Raw genomic sequence first — 26717 nt, forward strand, 5'->3', positions numbered from 1 at the left:
GCAAAACATGAAAAGAATGTAAAATATCGCTGCTTTGAATGGCTTGAGATGACTTTTGCAACGCCCTTTTCCAGCTGCTTGTGATCTTTTTTCTTCTTCTTTTCTGCCATGTTTTTATGTTTTTCATAACTGAAGACCGAGAATGTGAAGCTTTTTGCCCAGCTGGCACCGAAAGCATGACCAGATAAACTATTCAAAGGCCAGGGCTGGTGCAGTTTTCATGAGAACAGCAGCAGTCACACCATGTGGCAGCCAGATATGTTTGCAAACGGAGCAGAGACTCAGCTTACTGGCTGTTTGTGTGTTTACTACAGCCGATTAGCTTCAGAGTATTTTACAGCTCCTTCTTCAGCAGCTCGACTCAGTCAAAGAAAACAAACTTTCTGCTCAGACTCCTCTGCAGGTCTGTGAAGTATGAAAGCTACTGGAGGTTTATTATTTCCTGCTGTTGAGGAGTTTAAGAAAAACACAGAGCAAGTGTGGAAAAGCATGGGAAAGATTTTCCAATTTAATTAATTAACCGTACGACAGTGTTTTTCCAACGCATACCTTACAGTCTCGTGGGAATAACTGAGGTTTGAGATACGTTTCCGCCCTTTGTAGAATAAAACATTGGAGAAGTAATCAGATGAAAATCAGATTAACAATCTGCAGCATTAATCAAGTTATTTCTTTATATGATACATAACTGTAGCTTGAGTCTAAAAGGTTTGCTGACTGATAAATTAAAGATGTGATCTTGTTGTTCAGTTGTAACACATGATTCCCATTTGACTGCTGAAATATGTAGAAAAAAGTGCTGTTGCTATAAATGTATTGGAGACATGGCAGATTGATTCTGCTGTAGATGTCAAAAGTCACATGAAGGTCTTCTCACGTTAGATTTCTAAAGGTTTTGGTTCATCAACTGGTCTGAAATGTAACCAGAGAGAGGCTGAGCACATTTAAATATTAACTGCATTTTGGAAAGTGAGGATAAATATTGGTAAAACACTGAATGCTCACTCACTGTTTTTTTTTTTTTACAAAAAACGTCAAAACAAGATGCAAGTCTCTAAAGTGGGCCGCAGGTAAAAGTTAAGAACAAAGCAGAAAAGTTTCTATAAGATGATTTTAAATAAATATTATGTATCCTCAAAGGGATCACAATGGAATAAAGCCTTAGGTTTTTTGTGTTGTTGTTTTGTGACTTTTTCCTTTAAAGTAAGCTCTCACTGCCCTGACTGAGCCGTTTGTTTTTATGAAACTGTCTTTCACATTTCAGTATTTTCTTTAATATCTATATGCTGTATTTTATTGGTATGGCTGACTGACGGACGGACAAATCGAAAAACATAATTCCTCTGTCCACGTCTGTTGCCGACGCGGATGCATATGAATAGATTTGGTATTATTGTTGTTATATAAATGTTATTTATGGTGCTCTTAGATTGCTGCTAGTCCGCACCATAAAACATGTGCATCTTGTCTTTGTGTGCAGCATATGTAAGAGCATACAGTTATCTGACCGCAGTGAAAATGTGGATTTGAAAGGCTAAACGCCAACAAATATGGATGAAGCTAAATATTTCAATAGATAAAAGCATGTTGTGAATTTTGGAAATGATTACATCTTTTTTTTTTTTTTTTTTATAAATCTTGACTTTTGGACATTACCACACTCTGGATTTATTGTAAATGTTTGGATCACGTAACTTGGAAACAATCCTACGCAGCCACCACTGAAATCTGATTCTACAAATAGTATAACCAATAATATTAGTGTCGCCTTTATGCTGCTATAAAATGTGTGTAGGAGTCATGAGATCGACTGAGATGTAAAGTGGAGGGAGTGACGGATGATGTAAACGTGTCGAAACGTGACAGCAATTAGTCAAAGTCCTGAAATGTCACATGATGTCTGTGATTCGTGACATGAACCGATTTCAAAGACAAAAGGCAGAAAGCCACTGAAAGAACACGGGACTGTGGAAACCATTACAAGTTATACTTGTATGTAAAACGGCAGTGTAATAAATCCTGGTTATGTCTAATGTCACTGCAACATGACATGAAACAAGCACAGCTCTGTTTTTGTTTTTTATTTAATAAGCTGGTTCATAAATTATCGCACATAAAAGATTCTTTTTCAATAGTTACAAAGTGAATAGCAACTTCAGTTAGCGCCTGGAAAAAAACAAAAAACAAATCAAAAGTAGACTGTTGACAGTAAAGGGGGGGGGACGGGGACTTTGATCTCGACAACACAGCAGAGGAGAGAGAGGGGGGGGGGGGGGGGGGGTTTCAACATCCAACCACTGTCGAGTTATATTCCCGTTACACAGACGGTTGTCGTCTATGCTCAGACTAGCAGCGAACAAAACGGTGACATGCGTTTCGTATTTCATGCCGGAAAAAAAAAACAACAGAAGGAATGCTCGTTTCTGTTCTCCAGTGTATTAAAAAAAACAAACGAGGGAGTGAAGAGGGGAATAAATTATAAAACAATAATAAAAAAAAAACAGCACTAGCTACATGTGAGGCTCACAAAAACAAATCTAAATAAAGACGTGTTGAGGTGGCATCTTCTTGGCTCGACTTTCCCCTTATTGTTTCAGGAGTGAAGGGGTGGACGAGAGGCTAAACGGGGGTGACAGTGGTTGAGAGGCAGCGAGGAGACACTTTCAATAATTCATTTATAAGTGGAATCGTCCCCTTTCTTCATTTATTTATTTACTCTTTTCTACAATTATCACCCTCCTCCTCCTTCTGATGGTCAAATCCCAGCTGACCAATGACCTTGGGAGGGTGGATCTGTTAAATGAGACTGTCTGGAGGAAACGGGAGCTAACCCACCTCGCTAAAACTGGTCTGAAGGAGCGATGGGTGTCCGTCTTTTTCTAACGCTAGTTTTCACTCTACGAGGCCCCGAAATCTGTACTCTGGCATCTGGTTTGAGGATTCTAGCGGCCATCAAAGTTTCTCTCTGTATTGATGCGAGCCTACTTGGACATTTGCTGCTGAATGTGCTGCAGGAATTCGTTGTAGGAAGAAGCCGACTCGGACCGATCCTCCACCAGGTACTGGAAGAAAGTAGCTTTAGCCGATGCATCGTCCCTGCAGGAGAAAAAAGACGAACAAAGACGAGGGGGTTAGAGGGATAAAGAAGCACTGAGGTTTGGAATATTTAATTCTATGTAAGGCTGGGTATCGCTGAACAGTTTTTTTTGTTATTAGAGCAAATATTATAAACCTTTTAAAAATAAGACAAACTTCAGACGAGACAAGAACTCTGAAAAAAGTTTAACTAAGTTTAACTAAAATTAAGTACAAAGTACTTCTGATCGTACAAATCTGATCGGAAATTTGAAGCCTATATTTTATATTTGACATTGGGTTTAGCTGGTGCTTTTTGTCCATTTAGGTAACTATTTCATTTAGAGCTGAAACAATTATTCGATAAGTAAAACAAAAAGGACATTAATTGGCATATATCCTCATAATTCCTTAATCATTTCAGTTATTTCTTTAGCAAATATGCCAAATATTTACAGGTTCCAGCTTTGAAAATGTGAGGATTTGATGCTTTTCTTTATGATTTATGATAATAAACTGAATATATTTGGGTTTTTGGAGTGTTGTTGGATAACACAAGACATCTGAATGCATAAATCATATACGGGCATTTGTCACTTTTTACCTTTTAAACATTTTATAGGCAAAACAACTAATTGAGAAAATAAACAATAACTAAACAATAAAATCCTAAAATGAGTTTCAAAACCACACAAAACTGACAATGAGTCATATGAAGTTCAAACTCAAGGCTTTTACATAATATTGTTATTTTATCGTTTACTATTATTGGAGGCTAACCCCGTGTTTCAGTTATAAAGTAACTATGTACTTTTTGAACGACGTTCTCAAGAAATCTCATCAAACTCATCGCATGTATTTCCATCAGTCATAATGATGCAAACATCCTCCGTCTTTTTGCCCCGACATCAGATCTCCTCCACAACGACAACAGTGTGGCGTAACGTGTGGTGGAGCAACAATGCAGTGCCACAGAGCAGGAGAGAGAGAGAGAGGAAACAGAAACAATGCCTTCCCCGTGGAAGACGTGACCGCCGCTGTCAATCAATGACCTCACTGCTGTTTACGACGTGTGTTTACACTGGGAATGTTTTCTTTTTTTTTCTGTGAACCTCAGACGGGAGAACGACTCCAGTCGAACACAAAAACTGGTCCCACCCGGTTTCTGTGTTGTGACAGTCGAGAGCACAGTGATGGAATTCTGAAATGCTGACAACAACGACGTCTACGGGGCTGTCAGCTTTTTCTCTTTAACAGATTAACTAAAAGGGACACACTGAGTCACATGAGGGTCAGAGGGGAATTGGACAATGAAATATGGCTAAAACTGCTCATCATTTTTCATACTGATTCATCTGTCGGGGGATTCTTGGTGGAAAATCACATTAACTGTAACTGCAATGTCTCCAGTTCGTTTCCAGCAAGAAGCCTCGAGATAAAAACTTCTGTTGACTATTTTTGATTAATAGTTTAAGTAGAATAAAATAAAAAGAGGAAAACATGTCACAGCTCACCAGAGCGAGAAAGCACCTTCTTCAAACTAGCTTGCATTGTTTGACATGCGAGAACTTTAACCAATAATTGATTTTGTTGTATTTATTAACTAATCATTTCAGCTCTAGTCCACAGCTTAAGGAATAATTGATGTTTGGTGCATCTGCGAGCGTTGCTTGTTTTCCCCTCTCTGTGCACATCTGAAGTATTCTAACTAGTTGGACGCAGAAGGGCTGAAACCAGGCTGTAGACGCGATACAAAGTCGCCTACATACAGTTTTGGAAATAATATGCTTTCCGCAAGAAGAAACCTGCAAAATCCAAACGTTTCCTCTTCACGATTCCTTTTCAGCTGTGAGGAAAGCATAACCGAGGCTTGAAGCCTAAGAAACACCACTAAAGGCTGATCATGACCTCTGACCTCAATAGGGCTGTAATCTCTGATTTTGACTGTTTGCATTTATATATTTCTTATATATTTGTCAAGCTTGCCAGGATGAACTGCCCGACCATTTAGTTTAAAACATTTCAGGTGGAGCAAAGAACAAAGTGAAGATTGTTTGGCTGCTTCAGAGCTCTAAAAACAAAACAAAAATAAACAACAACATGGATGTATTTTCATATTTCCTCTCCCTCATCTCAGCCCTTTACTCAGAAGATAAAACCTTTAAATTTGTAGTCCCTTCTGCTGAACTTCAACTTAATAAATTGTCACACTACCGTGGGAACCGATGGACCCCCCTGATGTTTGGCAGCTGTTAACGATAGTGGAAGAGGAAGTGAAACTAATTTTGCTGTTACGGTAATTTGAGGTCAAGTGGCAAAAGATTTTAACCAAATTTTGAAGGGTAAAAATAATAAAAGAAGGGCTTTCTTGAATCCAGCATCTGGATGTCAGAAGATGTGCGTGTGTTAGTAGAAGTCACACGTTAATCCAGATGTGCGGCAGTGCTTACTTGAGGACGTGTATCGTGGTGCTGAACGCTCTGTTGTCCTGCAGCCAGTCGAGGAACGCTCGCACTCTCTCAGACAGAGTCGTCTCCAGCTCAGGAATGTGACTCTGGGATTCATAGAGAGGAAAGAGGGGAGGAACCAAAAAACATCAACTGCATTGTTTTCACCCGTCTCGCCTACACAACAGGAGTTACCAGAAACATGCGGCGCAAAAATGTGCTGCTCGTAGGTGGCTCTGGGATGCACTGACCCCTTCCCTTTCTAGAACAAAAAAAAATACAATAAGCAGCATAAACAAGTGCTGACGGTCGAGGTTTGTTCTGGATGTCACCATCACGCCCACACTGTGGTAATGACAGAGCTTTCTAGGTAGCTGCACAGTTAAAAAAGACTACCACAGCAAATCTGGGTTTTTTTGCTGCATGAGTTGTTTTTCTTTTTAACAACACTGAGAGAATTGCTGTGTTGTTTCTATTGTGGAGCAAATCTGTGACTCATGTTCAGGGCAAATGTGTGCAAATGCTGCATTGCATCACTTATGCAGCAACTGGGCGGTGTGTGTAAAACAATACCACCGTTGCCATAATCACAGTTATTCTTTTTGGATGTGGGGAAATCTCCTCCTCAGTATAAAGCATGACCTTCAATCACCTTTAACCTACTTTTTAAATTATGGAAATCTTTTTTTTATTTTTTAAATGACGGCTGCTTGAACCGAGTTAAGAGTCTTACTGACCATGTTGGCGGGTATTGAAGTGTAGTTGGGGCAGCCCAGAACATCTCGGATGAACATGTCGTTGCAGCATTTGCCGATCCAAAGATAAAACGCCTGCAGACAGAAACACAGAGTCAGTAAAGAGCATCTTGTCGTTCATGATATATAGAGATTAAATCCCCCGAGAAGTTTGTTTCAAGTATTTCTCTATAACAAATTAACATATTTGTGACTAAATGAGCAACACTAAAAGTTAAAAGGCTCAGAAAACAATTTAGGTATTGTTTATTAAAAGTTAAACAGTCACAAACTGAATGACTGGTGGGAGGAAATCTGAGAAGGATGTATCGCTCACAGTGAGAATATATGTTCAAGGAATGAGGCCTTTGAGAAGCTAAATTAATAGTTTTAAAGGAATACTTCACACAAAAAAATTACCATTTGTATATCAATAACTCACTCTGTTTTACATTTAATTTGTGAAGAAAACTTTGTATTGCTCACATTCCTCCTTGGTGAACGCAGAATTGTTATAACTAGTAAAGTTTTAGCAAAGATGTATGTGTTTGTGAAGTACTGAGAACACGACTGGATAAATGAGACTAGGGTTAAACAACATGAGTTGTGTGAGAGTTTGTAAATAGATGTTTTGATATAGTTCTGCCGTTGTTTAACGCAGACCCCATTTACTACAGCTCTTTGAGACTTTTCTTTTTGCTCTTGTAGAGTTTTTTGATTCTCGGAGGCATGAGAGAAAAACTAAGTTTCCCTGTGAATTCTCAAGATAACAGAGTGAGTAATTGATATAAAAAAGGTCATTTTTTGGTTGAAGTATTCCTTTAAATGACATTTCTTTCTGTTTTGACACATTTCAAATAACTACAATTACCATCAATGTCTCGATATGAATGATTCAGTTTGATCTCTGCACTTTATTTTTTGTCAGGATTGAAATTCCTCTTCAATCAAATCATGCTACATAAAAGAAAAGCTGTAATGCTGCTGTTGTTATGTTAAGCTTTATAATGACATAATTAACGTCCATAAAAGAGCTAAACTAATCTTTGCCTGAGCCATCACTTGAAAGTAAACAAGACAATATATAGAGATCTGTGTGAAATGTGAGAAATAACCATCATCTGTGAGATTCTAAAGGAAACCCTTGGAGAGCCACATCCCCTCAGAGACTGTTATGAATAAATACTGAAAGCTTACGTTTCCACAGTCCATGAGGAAAGCTCCGTCCCTGCTCACCGTCTCAGAGGACAGGTGGAGCAGATGAGGCTGGGGAACCACGGTGTCGTTCAGGTGGAGCGCCCCCTGCAGGTGAGACGCAAACAGTGAAATAGATATGTTGGAGGACACTGAAAAGGTTTACCATTTGAAAACAGGTTTTTAATGTATGTAAATAAAAGTAATTATTTCAGTAGCTTAAAAAGTGACGTCAACAAAGAGAGAAACTACTTCACATTTTTTTTTAAAAATCTGACTCTTCCAAACAGCAGTCAGTAGCTCAGTCTGGTCCGTGTCCTACCTGGTCAGACATGTTGTCCAGCCGGTAGAGGTCAGGATGAACCATCCTCATCAGCTGTTCCAGCGGCTGAGTCTTGAACTCGCACATGGCGAAGACCCGCTCGTCCAGCCGCGTGCTGGTGCCCGTCCGCAAGGCTTTCTGGAAAGAAATACATAAATATATATATTTAATGTGCGTGTTTATCTTTATTTCATACGTTTTTATTTTTACATTCCCTGTTTTCAAGCCTGATCAGTCAGTTACTGATACTGCAGGTTATAACCGTCAGACAAAATGTTCAACTCTCATTTAACGTCTCCAACATCTGCTGAAGACAGAGTTTTGATTAGATTGCTTAAAGGGAAAGGTCAGATTTTTAGAAGTGGTGTTGTTTGAGGTACTTAGTCGGTGTCTTACCTACATTAAAATAACTTTTGGCCCGCCCCTTCGTTTGGATGGCAGACATGCTTACCAGCAATTGAAGCAAAGCAATGTACTGCTGTAGATGTATTTTAGACACCTAAAAACGTCAATACTAGTTTAAGTGTATGCCATATTTAGAATACTTTCCGACGGGGAACTGAAGTCTTTGTATCCTTCTATGCTTTCTTCAAAGTCACCAGACTCTATGACCAAAACAGCCTTGATCGGTTAGTTTGATGGTGTTATTTGGTGACTTTGGTGAATGTGGACTGACCCTTTAAAACACTAAAGAAACACAATAATCGAGGCAGTGGTAGATCAGCAACCACCATGTTCTACCGTGTTTTTGTCAATGGAGTCTTGTGGCTTAGAAGAGAGCATAGATTAATACAAAGGCTTCTGTTCCTCTTTGTGAAAGGCTGTCAGACGGCAAGGTAAAGCATTGAAAACATTCTAAATATAGCGTACACTTAAACTGATATTGATTCTTTAAGTTTTCTTATGTACATCTACAACAGTACATTCCTTTGCTTTCGTTGTGGTACTCCTTTCTGTTTCTCCAAACTCTACTGTAGTAATACACTGACTATGGAGAAGTGCCTTATACAACACCACTTCAAAAACATCCAAACTATCCTTTTAAGGACTTTCAAATACTATCTCAATATCATTAACTTCTAATAAAGGTGGATTAAACAGTGACAGTGAACTGTTCTGATGTCTCTGAATTGACACAGTGTTTAAAAGGTGTGAACTGTGTTTTTAAATGTTAAGGGTGTATGTACACTGATGCGGTCAGACCTGTAGGGGTATTAGTCTTAAATGACGCAAAAAGAGCGTGAGGATGAGTCAGAGTGGACACACCCTGATGTATGAATGAACACGGTCATTGAACATAATGGGAGGCTGTATGACTGTAAACTCTGCTTTTATTGTGTGCGGGTGTGTGTAAAGGGAGGGGTAGAGATGGTGTAAAAGCAGTTCATACTTGAGGGTGTGTAACATTGGTGTGGAGGTGGATTATTGGGTGTTAATGTGGAATGTGTGACAGTATCTCATGCGTGTCCACAGCCTGTAATAAACCTGTGTTGACGAGTCACACCTGTTTGAGCAGAGAGAGGATGTAGACGGGGAAGAGGCGCATGGAGGAGGGGATGACGAGGCCGGACTGCTGCAGGTTGGACACGTTGCTCTTGTAGGCGCTCACCAGATCCACCACGGCGTTCGTCAGGGCGTCACGGGCATCGGAGAGGCTGGACGTTATCGACCGGTCGATGGCTGGAACACGAGAGAGGATAATAGTGCGACATGTCAGAGCCTTTCTGAAGCCTGCATCTCATTTTGAGGACTGAAAATGCACATATTGTTGTGTTTTTTAAGCCATTGTTTTCTACTTTAAGGAGAATTATTATACTTTACTGAATCTCTATCATTTCCATGTTTTCCTTGTAATGTGTATTAACACATTGAGAAGTCTTAGTAGCTTTTCTCTTGGAGCTTTGGAGGAGGGGGTGCAGGAAAAGAAGACAGTAAAGCCTTGTCTTACAATGTAAATTTAGGGTTTACTGTCTTCTCAGAACAGGTCAACTTTTACATTACAGTCATTTAGCAGACGATTTTATCCAAAGCGACTTACAATAAGTGTATTCAACATAGGTATTCAAGAGAACTACTAGTCACCAGAAGTCATAAGTGCATCTCCTTTCTAAAACAAGCATCTAAAAGCATAAACCAGAGCAAAAGTATAGTGCAGAGCCAAATTACTACGAATACAATAAGTGCAACGAACTGATACGAATACAATAAGTGCTAAGAGGAAGGCTCAGGGTAGTCAACTTAATTCTTCTAACTCGCTGTCTTCTTGGTAACATAACTAAAGCGCTGATCTTCCCTGACCATCTCAATGCTTTTAATTATGCTAACTAATGCTTCCTCGCATCCTTTCTCCTCCCGCAACCAGAAAATTGTTCCCCCCTTCACTCTCATTGTGGATGATCTCCCTTAAATGCACCTTGAGGAGATGAGGATGCTTCTGGAGGAGCTTAGAGCGAGGAAACACAGGTGTGTCCTACAGGGAAGTCTAATATCAAGTGGTGTGATGTATAATTGCCACCCCTCCACATGTGGCACAGTTCAAAGCAACTGATAACTTTAGACTGACGCCAAGGATTTATCATTAGGAAGCTTCTGCTCCTCCGTCCTCGCACCTCTTTCTCACATCTCTCTCTCTCATATCCGTCGCTGAAAAGCAGTCAGACACGAGGAAGATGCGCTAAAAGACAACTAAGAATAATAAGAGCAACCATTTTCTCTTTCCTACATACACTCCCTTCCAGCTCCCTCACAAGGACAATCAGCTTAAATAGTTCAGCTGGGCAGCAAACACTGTCCTGACTGCCCTGCTGACTGTGGGTTTTGTAGTCTTTTACTGGATAGTTTGTAGTCCTTGTTACATCCACCAGGAGGGAAAGCATCTGGCCTCTATGACTCTCGTGACATCCCAACGTGGACAAGCTGGTAGTTGGTTTATTCGACAGACTCACCCATATCGGCGAGCAGACACGTGATGGCCTGAACGTCAGCTCCAGCGTACACGTCACTCAGCTGGTTGACCACCGGCAGACACAGAGTATGGACCCGGATCCGCCGTTTTCCTACCGGGATAGAAGGATAAATCGTAAGATACAGTAGTACTATTTGTATTTAGCATCATCAACAAAACAACAAGCTCCTGCTGCTGGAGCAGGTGAAAGTTCAAGGGTCTTAATTAAAAATAAAGTCACTATTTAGTAGTAAATAGTCAGTCACAACAGTCATTTTCAGGCACAGCTCGAGATTTTCACTATTCACACATGCACTACATCCAGGAAGATTTCCCTTTGGCACCTTTTCACACATGGCCATAGTAATGCTGGAATAGATGGGGCAAGGGGCAGTCCAGATGCAGATGGCGATAATGCAATACTTATGAATGCCAACCGTCATAAAACACAACAGAAGAAGCAGCAGCTGGGGCAAGGTCGGATGTACCTGTACGCTCGGCGTCTGCATCGATTTCTCATGTTTATAAGAAACCAAATTTACTAGTGGATCTTGACCGCTCCAATATGGCGGATGCACAGACGCACTTCAGATCGAAACGTGGTATCTATGTTTCTATATCGATGCAGCAGAAAACATCTCTATTTTTCAGGTACATGGCGTGCGAGGAGCTGTTTTTGTCGGGTGCCAATGTTCTTGTAATGAGTTTTATATTCAACAAGTATGCAGGTTCAAATATATCATCATTGGATTCTTGTGATTGGTTTCTCTCGCTCTCGATTTCCCTGAATATCGATCCCTGCTCAAATTCAAACATGACGTCATGAAGAAAATCTTCCTGAACATCTCAGGGTTTGTCGTGTACCTTTACTGGAGGTGTAGAGCAGAGCAGCCTGGAAGCAGGCCAGAGACGAGTCTGCAAGAGAGTCTTCTATCGACATCTGGACCGCGAAGGCGGAGTCCGGGTTCACGTTGGCCAGGGACAGCAGGTCGGTGGAGCGCACAAAGAAGTTACCGTGGAACGTGTGGATGGATAAACCTGAGGGACAGCAGAGGGTGAGGGCAGGAACCAAAAACAGAGCTTCCGTGTGCGTCTGACTCTGAGGACTCGGTTACCTTTAGTGCATCGTATTCTCATGACCGCCTCGAAGCCGATCTTTCTGCTGAGGTAGCGCTCCAGATCTTTCTGGAACTTCTCTAGTTGAGCCGGGTTGTGGATGTAATGGAAGGAGGGGTAGTAGAAGATGCTGCCTGCCGAATACTTGGACATACATGCTGAAGAAGAGGAGAGGAGAAGTATTTATTAAATATATAATAAATGTTTGCTCATAGGCTTAAAAATGTGTTTCTGAGGACAGCAGCTGTAGTGAGCTTGGAAAATAAATGACAATTATGACACATCAATACTGACTGAGGGAATAAACAATTGATAAGAGGATAATGCTGCAGTAGTGTTCTGAAAAGATACAACAAATGTTTTATTGCTTTTTATGCCATAATTCTGGGCCTCAATTAGAACCCATTAAGGGTGTACCAAATTTTTTTTACATTCAAAGTTTCCGTTGAATTTTTCAAATAAAGCTTTGAATTTCTGTCCCCCCAAAACAATCTGACAACAAAATCCTCAATTCGAATTAAAAGATTAATCGAATTATAAGAGTTTTTCCTTTTTATTGAATCAACTTTCTTTAATGATTACAACCTATCAGTGTATTCCTCCCTTTGAGCAAACACCTTTTTGACTGCTGTCTAAATGTTGTTGTTGAAAGGCTTAACGCCAACAAATTCTGGATTTAAGATCCATCAATTTTTTAAATGAATAAATCCATTTGTTTTAAATTATTTGTGACTTTTTGACTTAAAAAACACTCTGGAGTTATTGGAAATGTTTTGATCACAGGAGTTGGAAACAATTCTATGCAGCCACTGCTGGAATCTAATTCTACTAATAGTAAAATAGTAATAATATTAGTGTGGCCTGATCTTTATCTAACTTTGCAGAAATACACAGAGTTAAAACTGAATGAATAAAAAAAATCTTTGCAGCAGTCAAATGTTGATTAAGAATTTGAGTGTCAACGTTATGAATGAAACCTTCCCGGTTCAGGCCCACAGCCACTGAATGACACACAAAAGATGGATTTGTAATGAAATTTGTGACAAAGTGATAAGAAGAAATTTCGACCCATTAAACCATCAGACATTTGCTGAGATATTTCACTGTGAATCAAAGTGTCGGCCAGACAGACAAACGGCCCTTTTGTGGCTAAAGAGATGGACATTGAGGTTGAAATGTTGAGGAGTGTTCTTACATAGTGAAGCCAGGTCCGTGTACTGGGAGCTGAGCAGGAAAAGATCCACCCCGATCTGTTGCCCCGAGCAGTCCAGGGCCAGTTTCTTATAGAAGTCTGTGGCTGGGCCGAGGTGCTGAACTCCCTGGAAGAAAACATACGACCTGTTACAGAAAGAAATCATCTCCTTCTGTGTTCTGCAAAAGTATGTTTTCTTCTATTTTCTAATATTATTTTGTTCGTTTTTTTCCTCCTAAAGTTCTCCAGAAAGCACAGAAGCCAACTCACAGAAAATAACTTTTCCTAAGAAAGAAAGCCCATCTGTTCTTTGCTCACTACTGCTGTAACTTCTTGGCAGTTTATTCAGATCATACATACAACACAGATAATGAGATCAATAAATCACAGTCCTGGGATGTCAAAAACACAGATTTTAACTCAGCATGATCCTCGATGAACGCTCCATCTGTAAACTGAAATAAATACGTTGTGGCTGGTAATTAAAGTGAGGAGTATAAATCAACACAGCAGGGTTGAGTCATCTTCTTGCTATATTTCATCAGTCATATGGTTTGGTTTAGGATTCATAAATCACACCGAAAGCAGCACCACAAATATTTAGAGGTCTTGTTTCAAAATCTAAAAATGATTTTTACTGGTAGGATGGTAAAAATGTTAAAAACATGCCAAATAGCAGCAACCACAGAAACCCAGACTTTTAACCGCCGCCTCATTCGTACCTTGGTGCTCGAGCGCTGGTTGGGGTCTTCCCTGGACTGCAGCGAACCGGCCCCCAGCGTCGGCAGCTGGGTCTGAAACACCGTGATGCGGCCCCCGGTGGGCGACATGAGCTTGAAGGCGGCTTGCAACGCCGGGCCGAGAGCACTCTGGGTCTCCCTGCTCTGGCTGAACATGCCCGGCAGAGACGTCAGCAGGTCCTTCACCAGCTGGAGGGAGGAAGAAATACAATTAAGAGAGAGGAAATAATGAAAGAGCAATGAGAGAATGGGAAGAAAAGAGTGTAAACACGGTGTTATTGTAGATATTTATGTGCAAAAAAACTAAACAAAAAGGTTGTACCTCTTTGCTTTCCTTCAGGTTCACCATTAGACTGTCATGAGACGGTATGAAGACGTCTGAAAAAAAAAAACAGACATTTGGATCACAGCAGAAAGAGTTATGGTGATTTTTAATAAGACCATCAGCATTACAGTGGTGCAAATCACAGTTGGATAGTGTCCTGATTAAATTAAAGGCATCATTTAAATATGTTTTAAGTCATTAGGTAAGGGATTAATCATCAATCAATTTGTAATTCATCTTTAATGAAATTTAGTTAGCAATAATAAAAGAAAAATCAATCATCCCCTCTCTTCATGCCCTGACAACTTGCCTGACTGTATGGGAGCATGCGCTAAAGTGAACAGGCTGTATTCCAATGTGTATATTTAATATAGTTGTGCAATTGTATGTAAAGAAAATAGATTATAGAGGAAAGGGGTGACATTGAGATCTTATTTTAGATTTAATTGCAAATTTACGAGAGTTTTCTTTAGTGGTAAATTTACAAGAACAAACTCACACATTCTCTGAGACTCTGAACACTTCAGATGCTATGAAAACACACTGCATATCTCTAAACTGGTACAGTGAAATGCTCAATTTTCCCCCCCAGTGACTCAAACATCAAAGAATAAAGACATTTCCTTCACAATTTACTGGGACTTTTTCATTTATTTATATTTGACACAGGATTTCCTTTTTTAAATATTTTTTTACCAACAATGGCCCTACTATGCTGTCATTCATATCTTAGTGAAAAATCCAAATCATTTTTTTAATTAATTCAAAGAACAAAAAGACTGTGAGATAAAGATCAGATGCTAAAATGTGCAGCACTTAAATGTTGACTCTTGACTACTTAACTGGTCTTACACACCTTGTTTATTCCTGGATAAGCTTTAAAATAAACCTTTTCTTTAATAGTGCTACATTTTGGACACTGCTGCCATCAACTATTAGAGGTTAAAAAACAAAAGGTTTGCAATCTAAAGCCCGTTTTCAGTGAGCAGACGTACCATCTATATCCGACACCACCAGCATCTGCGGCTGAGACAGTCCCTCCTGGAGGTTGTAGAAGTGGATGGTGTTGTCGAAGGTGAGGAAGCCCACCCTGGTGCGTGTATCCCCCGGCAACCTGAAGCACATGACAACCATTCGTCAGAACCGGTTTAGATGGAAAACCGACAGCTGTTCATAACCATCTGTTTTCTTTCTTAAGCAATAATACAAATAATAATAAAAAAAGATGGTTGACAATTCAAATGTCTGTGTTTACTGTTTGTTGAATTGTATTACAACAAGCACTCACTTGTCCAGGTTGTCCAAAAGTGATTCACAGAAGTACTTAAGGTAACCTGCTTCCACGGCGTTGTGAGACACATCGAGAACAAACAGGTAGGCCGCTGGCTGAGGGGGCCGCAACTGAACACACAAGAAAAAAAAACCATACATGATTATTGTCTAATCTAAAGTCTATAAGAGTTCATTTTTATTCCAATCAAGTGTCAGTTTGTTTTTCTTTTCTCTTTTAAATTAAAGTTCATAAATCTGGAACACCTTTCCCTCCAATTGTTGTAGCACAGAGACAAAACTGCCCTCTAGTGGACAAACAATAACACCACATGAAAGTTCACAACTCCATAAACAGCCAAAAGTTTGGGGAAAGAAGAGAGGAGAGGGCTCCATCTTATCTCATTAAAAACTAAGGTTTTATTATTTTGCACTACAGCACCAACAAGCAACGCTGATCACCTATTCTGAAATACCATTCGGCAAAGGTTACAGCAACTGAATCATATGATAGGAATACGCAAGGAAACGCCTATCTGTGAAATAAACTATATTTGTGAGCTCAATCTTAATACAAAGATAGTAGGCATAGAGACATTTACGGAACATAATATTTGACTTCAATGTCAATACATTGAAGTAAATGAATACTGTGTGGTGATGCAAGTTTATTTATTATGTTCAAAAAAAGGGAATTTCTCTACATTTTGAGAAAAACATTTCTACCTCTTCATTTCTGTGCACAAATGTACTGTATGCATTTAGGACTCAAGAGTTCCTCTGGTGCCGGCAGACACATAGATAAAAACATACTTTTTGAAAGATCCTTTGGGGATAAACGCTGGCTTACCATGTAGTCTGAGGAGGCGATGAACTCCACGGTGGCGTTTTGTACCTCTGGTCTCTTATGGGGCTCGCCATACGACCGGGTGACTGGATTGTACATAAACTCATCTGGAACTGAACAAGAAGAAAGAAAAGAGAGAAAGTTTGATTATGCGGGACACAGAATAATTATAGGACAAAAATAGTTTTTATCATGATTGCACTCATACCGTCATTGACCCGATAACAGAGGTTGCACTTCCACCTGCGCTGGTCGAGGAAGGTGACAAACGGGTTGATGTAGGTGCGACAAGAGCGACAGCGCACTATCGTGTTGGACGTGATCACCGGTAACTGCTGCAGAGAGAGGAAGAGAGATAAAAAGAAAAAAGAAAGAAAAGAGTAAATACTGAGGAAAAGTACAAGTGTTTTGTGAGTTGAACTTTTTACATTTTGTACTTCTTTTCAAGTGAAGTCTCAATCGTGACCTTTCCAAAACATTCCCCTCTCTATTCATGACCCGGTGGACGACTGAAGAGAAGCTTTGTTTCTGTTGAATCTTTAGAACTGTAGTCTTTGTTTTCTGTCTCGGTCTCCTCTGATTCGATGAATGTCTTCTCGAGGACTTCCGGAGAATTTTCCACTTTTTTTTTTTAACTAGAATAGGCCATTTATTGAACACTAAGGAGTGAGAGGTTATGAAGTGGTCGTAAACCAAGCTCATTTTGTTTCGGAACTCAAAGATGTTTTTAATAATAAATAATCAGCGGTGCCAGGATTTAGGGGTGAATGGTGGAGCTGTAGAGGAGAACCAATGTCTGTTTTATAATTCAAAACACACATTATCACAAGCGCAGATTTGCGTAGTGTGAAATTAGCAGGTGGCGTAGTGTGAAGTGAGTGTGAAACCTGCATCCAGTCATCCACTATGAAGGCAGAGTGTGAATGTGAACTTAAACTGCTGCCAAAAATGAAACGCTTCAGTCCACTGGAGACGGTGGATGCACTCGGCCGGTTTCAAGGCTGTTAATCTGTTTAACTGTGTGTATATAAATCATATTTTATCCTGTGAGTCTCCTGTGAATGGGCTTAAAATAACACTTGACCCGCTCACAAGTTTTTCCAGCCATCGAATCATCGTTGCTGCTTGAGTGAATAAAGTTTCCAAACCACAAGTGTTCAGCTGGTGTTTACTTCCTACTTGTGTCTCACGTGGTATCAGAACAGTCACTTGTTCTCCGTCACTTCATACCCTCTGACACTACATCAACTAACACCCCTATAAATACACTCACCTATCTTCCTGCACCTCATCATCATCATCATCATCATCATACTCCTCCAGTCTGTCCCGCTGTCACTGCAGCTGTTAGTCTCAAAGAACTACAACAGACTCATAACCGGTCCAGTAGTCACGAGAGGACAAAGACTGCTAAGTTTTATATAAAGAGAGCTGCAGGGATGACGTATTTTGGCACTGGTTCCCTCTACAAAAAGCTGGATTTTTCCATTGGTTTTTGGATTATTGCAGAAAATAAGTTCTGTTGCAAACAAAGCTTTACACGTTTTGTTCAGCAAGAAGAAAAGAACACCACTTTTATTTATTTTTTAAGCTTGAATGCATCACTCAAAGTAAAAAAAATGCATAGTATATGACATCATACACTTGATTTTCCACTGTTAATCGTGTTTTTTAGGGGGTTTAAACATCCCATCATACCTGTAAGTCTCTGAAGGGGTGGAGGAGGAGGCCCAGAGGAAGCCTGGCCTTGTTGAGTAAAGCCTGGGTCTGAGGGATGCTGCTCAGGGTACACCTGAAGGTCCTGATCCACAGAGAGAAAAAACACATTAGATATCACGTAACACAGACTAGACAGTGACAGAGTGAGAGTTTAGGAATATGTAAAAAGAGAGATCTCTAAAATAACAGGGAATTTTAAACAGCCATGTTTATAACCCAATATTTAAACCCCCTTCACTTTACTTACTGAGGACTACAGTTGACCTTCTTGAGGTCGGGGCTGAGGTTGGGTTCGGGGGCTTCGAGGGGCCTGGGGGGCAGCAGGCTCCTCTCCAGCATCAGGTTGATCGGACTCAGGGCCTCCAGCTCCAGCTCCGGTACCCCGCTCAGCCCCCCGAGGGCCGCAGACAGCTGGGACATGTTCGGGAACGGCTGCTGAGGAGAGAAGGGGACATAACTCGTTTTTACTCTCGTTATAAATCAGGACTGGTGTGCCAGTGCGGCAAGAACACAACGGCTGCTGCAAGAAAAGATTGGGTAAAATGTTTTTTAATGCAAATAAGAAATAAAACACTTCTCAGCATCTATTTTTTTTATCTTTACCTGGGCGTACTGCTGGTAGCTTGACTGGCCGTACGGGTCGTGAGAGGGGGAGGAGTCTATGAGGGAGGCCGGTCCCTGGTGATAGGCCGGCGGCATGTCGGGGTAACCATAGCTACCGTAGGGCGCGACCTGGTTGGTCATGTGGTTGGAGGGCGGCATGGAATCTGGACGAGAGAGAGTTTGGCCTTTTTAAAACATCTGATGCATGTTTGGAGGACAGGTGGTTTGTTTTACCCCGATTAGGAGAGTTCAAAGGTTAGCGTAGCTGCAAAGTGCATTTTGGAGATATTGTATTTGTGTGTGTGTGTGTGTATGTGTTCCATTTCCATCACATGCTTTTACATAAATTGAAAAGTGCATCTCATCATCCTTTCACTGCAGAAACATATCACCTCTCCCGTATGTATTTTACTTGTTTAGCTTGATTTAGATTTAATATTTTGAAGATGGAAAATATTTGGTTATTACACTATTTATTATAAGTTTGTATGTTTTGCTGCTCCCACTTTCCATCAAAACGTTAACTTGGGGTACATCTATGATGATGGCTACACATGATACATTTCTCTCATCAACCTTAATTGAAGTCTTATAATATTGAGTTATATATAGACTGTAAGAAACAGCAAAGACGACCCTGGTTAGCAGTTTTGTAATGTGATATATTGGTGTGTGTGCGCCTTATTATTGATATGAACAGTATGTTTGTGATACCTGGATAGCTGCCCCCTTCCAGGTTATCGTAGCTGTTGGGCACCGGAGAGGCACTGCCAGTACTGGAAGAGGAAGTGTCACCACCTGAGAGAGAGAGAGAGAGAGAGAGAGAGAGAGAGAGAGAGAGAGAGAGAGAGATAATTAAAAACAGTTTGAGAGGACAGGAGAGAAAACATGATGAAAAGATGCACTGAAGTCCCGAACAAGCGTTCAGGCCTCTGAGGATGGAAGACATGGAGGGAGTGGAGGAAGAACATGGAGGAAAGAAACAAGAGAATAGTAGAAGATTACAAAGATGATGTTATGGCTCCAGAATGACTCAAATACTTAAATACGTTTTGGTGCCTCGTCCACAACAGTGTGGTGCTTTGCGTTGCTCTCCTGTCGGTGCTCCTGTCTGTTTCTAAAACACCTGAACTATCCCTTTAAAGTTAAAACTTGATTTTAAACTTGAGTTTTAATTATTATTATTTTTTTGTGACAGAATTTAATTAAATCTAGGTTTAAAGTTAAACTGAGGCTTTATAGAGAGGTTTAAATTCTATCTTTTTTAATCTTAAACTAGTTTTGAAGTTTCGTGCCACCTGATTTAAAGTTAAAACATGATTTAATCAAGTTAAAAATTGAATGATTGTTGGTGCAACCCAGTTTGAACCCAAGTGAATCATTAATCCAGTGCCACTTCAGCTATTTTGCAGAATAATGTTATCAGATCAATGCTCAGTTCTCCTCTAAAGACAAATACCGGACCAGTAGAAATCAAGACAGATTTAAACAACCAACACTTTGTTTGATATAATTCACATAACAAATATATGAACTGTAAAGCTGACATGGTTAGAAGCAGACATAATGCCAACACAGGAGCAAACATTATGTCCTGCAGTGTTTTACAGTAAAATAGCTCAAGAAGCTCATTTCTTCCATAGTCTCCTTATGGAACAACCTGCCCCTGCATATTAAAACAAAACCAAACAAAGGTCATTTTTAAAACAAATGTTAAGGTGGATATATGCAGTGTGTTGATGGTTCACTTTTTAAGAGAAGGAGTTTGAACCATGGACGTGGTATAGCAAGTGGAACGAATATGTTTGTGTTGTAATTTGTTTGTTTCCATCCATTTCTTTCTTTTCATCGAGGACCACTTCAGAAATAAGTGTTTTTAATAATGCTTATTAGTGCTATTCTCTGGGATTTTCTTTGTGTCATGTTCCTCTCTTGGATTGCTGTGCTTTTAAATTCCGAAAATAAAAATAAATGATACAGTTTGTCATGTTTACTTCACACATACAGACATATTCCCTGTCTTTCTCCCTTCTATAATCTCTAATGCTCACTTTATAACATGCATTACTTTAATGTTGATGTTTTATGAGGGAAATGTATTCAAGGCCTTAAGCAATATTAGTGATTATTAAACATAACAGTTTATTTACAAGAAAACTCCACAGAGTACCAATTATTTGTGACAGAGTTGTCACTTTTAATCTGCTTTCCCTGAACTTGTTTCATCGTTTTTACCTTTAGTTAGTCATTTCATACATTTCCCAGAATGCCTAAAAAAATCAGAGAGAAAGTGGGCAATAAACTAAAGAGTTGCATCTTATCAGTGTATCTACGGCCTTTATTAAAACACAACAGGTCTTGCAACGTGCTTCCACTCTCTGTGAGAGATTCTCTGCCGTACCCCATGAAATAGTCAACAACAACAAGATAAGTCTCGTGGGTGCATTGCATTATGGTCTATTGCCGTGTTTCCTCTCATGTCCGATAATAAACAGGGTTTTCCAGAAAGGATTACAAGCGTAGTATATTTGAATGAACCCATTAATCCATGTTGGAGGGATCAACAGCAGCGAACCAAGACACGCCAGGCGCTGAAAGACAGCTCATTGGACGGGAAGCGATCCAATTATGTCAGACTAAATCGGACCAGCAGAGTACTGGATTATCTGCTGTGGAGGAGGAGGAGGAGGAAGGAGGAGGACACCAGGACAGCTTAGCCTTCCTCCTCCTCCAAGATTCTACTGACACCTCTTCGTCCTCCTCTTCCTGCTGGAGATAACCAGGTGTCATAAGAGTTAAACGAACTATGACACAGTTCCTCTTCTAATCTGTTCCTCATTAGTCACTGATCTGATTCACACAATCAACGTTTACATGGGGGGAAAAAGTCTCTAAATTTCCCTCTGGGTCACATACTGTAAGTTTTACAAGATGCAACATGTGCTTGAACAAGCGCTGCCATGACAACGGGTACGTCTTTTGCCATTCACTCGAGACGACTAATCGTTTTGGGTCTAGTGGCAGGTTGACTTAGCATGTTTGGCATTCATAAGGCAAAGAAAGCACTGCATCCAACTAGAACTTAAACCTATCATTAGAACTTCTTTTACTAGCAAAAAAAAAACCAACACATCAATTTGTTGGTTCCAGCTTTTCTAATGTTACAATTTCCTTCTTTTTATAATCATTATAAACTGAATCATTTTGGGTTTTGAACAGTTGGTCACACAAAACAAGCAACTTGAAGATGATATCTTTGTCCTTAGGACATTTTTACGGGCACTTTTTTCCCCACTATTTTCTATATAAAAAGATAAAAATAAACAATCATTAGTTGCAGCCTTAGGTGATAAATATTTCTACCAAATGTTAAATTTAAATTCATGTAACCTATCTTTATTTTGTTACCAGTATAGTTTCTTCTTTATTCTTGATTAACTTTTTATTCTATGATTGTAAATCAAAATTTGGGAAAGACAAATTGTATATATTCTAAACTTTTAAATTTTTTTGTGGTACCATTAACCTAAAAATATGATCATATTGTGTTATTTTCTTACACAATTCTGCTGTCAAAAAGAACGATTCCAACTAAATGTGATCAAAAAATTAACAAAGTAAATGATTGATTAAATGATTGATTTGCTTTCTGTATTTGCATTACAGTGTAACACAAGGTTTATTATTAATATATATTTTGTGATTAACATCCCAATTCTGAGATATTCTCATAGTGTCCACAAATCAACAGCTGGTATTTCGTTGCAGCCGACAACCTGAGAGAGACCTCGGAGAATTAAAGAGATCACAGGGGGAAGAGCAGAAAGCTAAAAAAGGAGCTTCTCTTTTCATCAGGAGGTGTAAACGAGTGCAAGCTGAGCAGCCGTTCAGTCTCATGGGGAGCAGGCGAGTCAGCAAACACGTTCACAGAGGTCTGCTGCCGGCAGGAGAGAAGCTCAATTTAAAATCTTGTTAACCTCCGAAGGATGACACAACTCCTGAGGGAGAGTCATCATCAGAACACCTGAGCAGTACATAACACACACACACACACCCCATAGACCGGTTGAGCTCAGTGCAATACGCTGTTATTTGGTCCACATACAAAAGTAAAAAATACTTATTTTTTAGACAGAATACATTTGTTTTTTTGAGTTCAGCCTTATTGATTGTTAGCAATTGCAATGCAAGTTATGCAAGTTCAACATATTGGTGTTACATAAGGACATTACCGTAAATCTGAAGCATTTTGACCCTATGTTTTTTTCTTGACAAATATCTTATACTATTAAACATTTGATCCTAATTGTTGCTGATTTGTTTCCCGTTGATTGGTTTGTTTTTCTTACAACGCAGTTAGTCGACTGCTGGTAATTGGAGGAGCGCTACAAACAGATGATCACATCCCAAAGAACGTTGAGTGAGAGAGAGAGAGAGCTAGATGGTGCATAACAATTAAAACAAGCAGAAACGAACAGAACGGTTTTAAAGATCAACCGAAGCGTTAACCCACTTACCTCTCACCTTTCTGAGAAACAAAATGTAATTTCAGTTTGGAAGGTGGAGCGACAGAGCAGAGTACACACAGATGATTAAAAGATGATTCAGTGTCAGTTCTGATGATTGTGAGGGGGGGAAAACATTGGGTGAACTTTGGGTAAAGGCCAGAAGGAGAGCAGAGGGAGATATCTGATTAGACTATTAGAACGGAAGAAGTATGGATGATGAGCTGCAAGCTGATTAAGCGTGTTGGTACGTGGCGAACAAATGGTGACCAACAGTAAAAAATGATTGAGTAGTTGTAAAAAGTTTATGAGCATGGGAATGTCAAGAGAGAGAAAGAGAGAGAGAGAGATGCATCGATTGATCAGACACACACACACCATGCATGTCGCACAAAGTGGCAACCACACACAGCATCATGTAATCATTGTAATCAAGATTATTACAATCAATATTGAGATCACAATTATTTATCATGATTATTCATTTTTTTAGGGACAAAATATTTCTATTGCACTTCCACATTTAAATAAAAAGAGCACTGCTTTCACATTCCTGTTAATGTACAAATCTTAGCATTAAAATAAGACTTCAAATAAGGTTCTTCACCTAAATTCATTTCATTTTCATTTTTCCCATAAAGTAGGAACTGCAACTTTCAGGAAAGTTTTATTCACAGCAGTGTGACAGCTCCCCAAAAGTGAAGCCAAAAAATGTCAATGGATGTGCAGCTGTGTTTCCTGGTAGAGGAGCACTCATTTTAAACGATAATAGTTGCAGTCCATCATGTTCTTTTAATTGTGGAAAGCCAAAATCGTGATTCATATTGGATTAATTGTGCAGCCATACTTCTGCGTGAGCGAAGAAGACATAAAGTTGAGAGAAAATTGCGACTGGAGCATCTCTAGCTAAGGACACAGCTGAACGGGTTTATGGGGATGGAGAAGGTGGTAATGAATGGGTTTTGGGGGAGGTAAAAGCTTAAGCAGACCTGCTTCCTCATCCTCATCCTCCTCATCATCATCATCATCCTCAGAGCTGGATGACGAGTGCGCTGTGGCCGGGCCTGAGGTGGCGGCAGAGCTAGCTCCACTATTAGCAACATATCCATACTGCATGCCTGTTGGAAGGGGGGGGGAGCATGAGAGGCACATGAGAAAACTGTTGGAGATCAGGCAGTGAACTTCATCCCACCTGATGTGTGTTAAAGTGTGTGTTGAAGCAATTCATTAACTTCATCCAGCTGGTGGTTTCCCTATTTAGTCAGAAACTACATTTAAAGGGACAGTTCACGCTAAAATGAATACATATTTTCCTCTCTCTTGTAGTGGTACTCATCAAATGTGAGTTAACAAGTGATGGAGGTATCAGCTGTAGAGAAGGAAGTGTGCATCCACTCATGAACATGAGGCTCATAGCTAAATGATACAGCTAGCTCACCTATAGCACCACTAGGCTAGATAATGCTACAGCTCAGCCGTGGGTCACGCCATTAAATGTTTATATCTCGCCCCGTCTGGAGGCTCTCGTCCAGGAGTAGATGCACGCTTCCTTGATACAGTCAGCAGGAGTACTTTGGTAGAATGAAAAAAGTTCCTGCATGAAACTGCTTAAAACAAGGTTTATAGATTCTCTTCTCTTTCCAAGTGCCTTATAGTCTCATTATATTGGAGGGAAAGACGAACATATCTACAGTCAATATCTCCAACACTGTGCAACTCACACCAAAAACGATCTACATTGATACATAGAACTACAGGTAAGAGGAAAAATTGTAGTTCTGATTTTTGTGTACACTGTCCCTTTAAGACTAATACAGAGGCTCTTTGCTTACATGCATAGGAGTCATAGACCCTCCAGAAAAGAAAGCCTAGATGTTTTGAATTTTCTAGCGATGAGAGAGAGGGTTGAACTTGTTTTGCATAAAGCTGGGTTCCTTAGCCTGTTGCTTAACTGAAACTCTTAATCCAAGTCTACATGAAACCAACAACATTTTAGAGGCCGCCTGAGAAGTTGATACAACAAAGGTCATAACTTAAACCTTGCATGTACACAGAATTAAGTGTGAAGCAGTCATTAAATATCTCTTGGTGTGACAAGCTGATGAGCAGTTGCAGATGTGGGACTTTATTTCCCTCAATGTTGTTTTCACAGACAAATGTCTGCTGATCGGCCAACAAGCTCCACCAAACATGTATTTTTCCACAGCCTTGCAAATTTAAAAAACATTACTGAAAGCTGGCAACAATGATCAGAACCACTGCATTCAATGTGCGCTTTTACCCAGCTCAAATGGATTTAACCACTTGATTTAACGCCTTTTAATACGTGCCTATAAGAGAGGTGTGTCCTTTGTTTGTCTTGTTATTCTCCTGCTGCTGTATAACATGATGCCAGAGGCTAATACCACTGGGACAGAGTAAACTGGTTTAAGCACACAGAGAGAGAGTGAACAATCTGGAGTAATGTTTTGGTTATTTGGCTTTAAACACCTCTTGTTAAGACTATGCAAAGCTTCAAAGTCAATTGTTTTTGCAACCCAAATAATGATTAAATGCAGGTGCAGCTGGTGCAGGAGTGCTTTGGTCTTAACCTGCTTAGCTGACAGTGGAAAAAGTCCGGGTGACAAACAAAATAAATCTGCAGCTGGCTGGTAGGTTCTATCCTGAAACCCTCACATTTGTATATATATTGTATATAAATAGTCGCATTTGCACATTTGAAAGAGTGTGCGTGTGTGTGTGTGTGTGTCTGGAAATGTACCACACGTAATCTGCAGCACACACAGATGTGAATATGTAAACCATTCACACACACACTTGCACTGTAAATTTAGAGCAGGATTTCAAACATTTATACTGTAGAACTAAACAAAGGCTTGTGGAAGAGTTTGCACCAGAAAAGACAAAATCCAGAGCACAACAAAACCAAGAGCTGTCATTTTTTTCTCTAATGACTTTTTGTTCAAACACCAAAGTAAAGCAGGTTAAAAAGACTTTAGAAAGTTTTCACTTCAACGCAAATTACAACAAAAGTCAAAACGAAAGGACACCTTCTGAAACTAAAGCTCTGGTGAGGTGTTTCTTCTGCAAGCAGTGAAACAGAAAAACAGGAAACAGTTTCATGTTGGAGTCAACTAGAAAAAGTTTTTTTTGGGTTTACATTTAAAGAAATCTTTAACCTATGAATCACAATTAATGTGTTCTTTTAAAACATAATCAACTTAGAAAGTCAAGATCCAACTTTGTTCTTATAGAAACATACATAAAGTATATACAAGATGCCACATTCCTTGGTTTAACAATTGCTGCCGTTCATCACAACCAGCCTCATTGAAGAGCAGTAAAAACTTTTTTTCTGAATGTGTTGTGTCAATAAAGGAAGTTAAATGTCTTAGTTACCTTGGTGGCGGCCCGGCGAGGAATGGACTGAAGTGGAGGGGGTTCCTGAAGGTGGTCCGTCTGCAGCACCACCAGCGCTGTGAATGACCCCGCCGTAGGAGTCGTAGCTCAGGGAAACCGGGTGGCTTTGGTCATAGTGTTGGTGGCCTGTGGTTCGGGACGGCAACAAAGAAGAAAGAAAACACACAAACACATTTCAAACAGGAGAATGGCACTCTGCTTTAACAAAGAGCTAACTCCTGAATAAAGACTGACACTGAGGAAATAAAAGAACCACAAACTGCAG

The 26717-nt window shown here is 39.9% G+C and overlaps 1 protein-coding gene across 6 annotated transcripts in view; it reads right to left on the reverse strand.

Moving 5' to 3' along the window:
• Positions 1-2260: 2260 nt before the first annotated feature.
• Positions 2261-26717, reverse strand: part of sec24b (SEC24 homolog B, COPII coat complex component) — a 27024-nt gene continuing 2567 nt past the window's right edge. For 3 of the 6 annotated variants that reach the window (XM_054597519.1, XM_054597520.1, XM_054597521.1), the window contains exons 3-24: positions 26432-26578; positions 24022-24150; positions 19242-19325; positions 18528-18691; positions 18172-18359; positions 17904-18006; positions 16414-16540; positions 16209-16318; positions 15378-15490; positions 15085-15203; positions 14087-14142; positions 13747-13953; positions 13028-13151; positions 11832-11990; positions 11581-11754; positions 10718-10828; positions 9277-9452; positions 7773-7910; positions 7454-7558; positions 6260-6352; positions 5526-5629; positions 2261-3096 (exon numbers count right to left, since the gene is read on the reverse strand). In XM_054597519.1, the coding sequence (XP_054453494.1) occupies positions 2982-3096; positions 5526-5629; positions 6260-6352; positions 7454-7558; positions 7773-7910; positions 9277-9452; positions 10718-10828; positions 11581-11754; positions 11832-11990; positions 13028-13151; positions 13747-13953; positions 14087-14142; positions 15085-15203; positions 15378-15490; positions 16209-16318; positions 16414-16540; positions 17904-18006; positions 18172-18359; positions 18528-18691; positions 19242-19325; positions 24022-24150; positions 26432-26578 (2846 nt within the window). In that variant the 3' untranslated portion in view covers positions 2261-2981. The remainder of the gene's footprint in view (positions 3097-5525; positions 5630-6259; positions 6353-7453; positions 7559-7772; positions 7911-9276; positions 9453-10717; positions 10829-11580; positions 11755-11831; positions 11991-13027; positions 13152-13746; positions 13954-14086; positions 14143-15084; positions 15204-15377; positions 15491-16208; positions 16319-16413; positions 16541-17903; positions 18007-18171; positions 18360-18527; positions 18692-19241; positions 19326-24021; positions 24151-26431; positions 26579-26717) is intronic. The other 3 variants (XM_054597522.1, XM_054597523.1, XM_054597524.1) reach the window with 3 other exon arrangements.

The sequence above is a fragment of the Anoplopoma fimbria genome, chromosome 4 (genome assembly GCF_027596085.1).
Source record: "Anoplopoma fimbria isolate UVic2021 breed Golden Eagle Sablefish chromosome 4, Afim_UVic_2022, whole genome shotgun sequence".
Classification (NCBI taxonomy): domain Eukaryota; kingdom Metazoa; phylum Chordata; class Actinopteri; order Perciformes; family Anoplopomatidae; genus Anoplopoma; species Anoplopoma fimbria.